Source organism: Bos indicus x Bos taurus, chromosome X (assembly GCF_003369695.1).
Source record: "Bos indicus x Bos taurus breed Angus x Brahman F1 hybrid chromosome X, Bos_hybrid_MaternalHap_v2.0, whole genome shotgun sequence".
Classification (NCBI taxonomy): domain Eukaryota; kingdom Metazoa; phylum Chordata; class Mammalia; order Artiodactyla; family Bovidae; genus Bos; species Bos indicus x Bos taurus.
The window spans coordinates 24,212,277-24,213,807 of NC_040105.1; the positions used below are offsets into that span (position 1 = coordinate 24,212,277).

Genomic DNA, 1,531 nt, shown 5'->3' on the forward strand with positions numbered 1-1,531 from the left:
GTGGGGAGGTTAGAGCTTGCATACAGAAGGGCGGGTCCCGGGACCCTTAGGTGGGAGGCTGAGCACTCCCTCCTCTCCTTCTCCAGAGTCACAGGGAAGGTGGCAGCATCAGCCTTCAGAGCAGAAGAGGGATCGGGGCGGGTGCTAGGGAGTCATTCCCCATTTTTCATCCTAACTATGAATGTGAACTGAAAGGACATGCCTCCCCTGCCAGCCCTCACAGGCCCCCCTCTAACGCCCAGGCAGGGATGTCTGGCTGTGCCCCAGGACTCACTCTCACTTGTTCCTCAGGGGTCTCAGGGAACAGCCTGACTAGGAGAACAGGAGACTTGTGGGTCCTAGAGCAGTGGACTCAAGGCCACCTACGAAGCAGACTTGGTTTAAACCGGGGACGACCCTCTCTGGTGTAGGTGCTAACATTTCTTTTTCTTTCCTCAAGGCCACTCAAAGCCTGCCTTCGTAACTGCACGCCCGCCTGCAGTCCCTGACCTGTGTCATCATGCCTCGGAAGCACAAAAACAAGCAACATGCCCATGGGAAACGCCACCAGGTCCAGGGGGACACTCAGGAGGCCCATGCCAGTGCTGCTGCAGCCCCAGGAGAGGAGTGCCCATCCTCCCCCTCTTCTGCCCCTCAGGGTTCTCCCCCGAGCTCCCCTGCTGCTGGCGATGGCCAGGAGCTTCAGGGAGCCATGGCCCCTAGCTCTCCTGTTGCAGAGGCTTCCTGGGCAGGATCTGAGGAAGGTGCCCAGGGCCCCGAGGAGGAAAGTGCAGATGCCGCCCGGGCAGCCCTGCTCGCTCGGAGCATTCGCAAAGATCCTCTGATGAGGAAGGCCAGCTTGGTGATGGATTTCCTGCTGGAGAGGTACACCAAGAAGGAGCCCATCACACAGAACGGCATGCTGAATGTCATCGGCAGGAAGTACAAGCAGCACTTGCCTGAGATCCTGAGCAGAGCCTCTGAGCGAGTGGAGCTGGTGTTTGGCCTGGAGCTGAAGGAAGTCGACTGCAGCAGGAACATCTACACCCTCGTCAACAAGTTCAGTCTCGGGGTTGAGGAAGGTTCAAGTGATGAGGAGGAGCTGCCTAAGTCTGGTCTCCTCATGGCGCTCCTGGGCATCATCTTTACGAAGGGTAACCGCGCCAGTGAGGAGGAGATCTGGGATTTCCTCAATGTGTTGGGGATCCATGCTGGGAAGAAGCACTCCATCTTTGGGGAGCCCAGAAAGCTCATCACCAAAGATCTGGTGCAGAAGGGGTACCTCATCTACCGCCGGGTGCCCAATAGTGATCCTCCGGGCTATGAGTTCCTGTGGGGCCCGCGAGCTTATGCTGAGACCACTAAGATGAAGGTGTTGGAAGTTCTGGCCAAGATCCAGGATAAGGTCCCGAGTTCCTTCCCAGACCTCTATGATGAGGCTCTGAGAGATCAGGTGGAGAGAGCAGCACTGAGAGGCGCGGCCAGGGCTCCAACAATGGCTGAAGCCAGTGCCCCTACCCGGGCCAAGTCCTACAGCTCCTCCCATATCTAG

At 58.1% G+C, this 1,531-nt stretch overlaps 1 protein-coding gene across 1 annotated transcript; it reads left to right on the forward strand.

Annotated features, from left to right (window-relative positions):
* The first annotated feature begins 499 nt into the window (after positions 1-499).
* On the forward strand, positions 500-1,531 carry LOC113887959 (melanoma-associated antigen B17-like). The gene has a single exon (XM_027535341.1). It carries the CDS (start codon positions 500-502, stop codon positions 1,529-1,531), a length of 1,032 nt encoding a protein of 343 aa, XP_027391142.1.

What these genes read in the sequence shown, in the direction of transcription:
- LOC113887959 (XM_027535341.1), top strand. Translation starts at nt 500, where the DNA reads ATGCCTCGGAAGCACAAAAACAAGCAACATGCCCATGGGAAACGCCAC.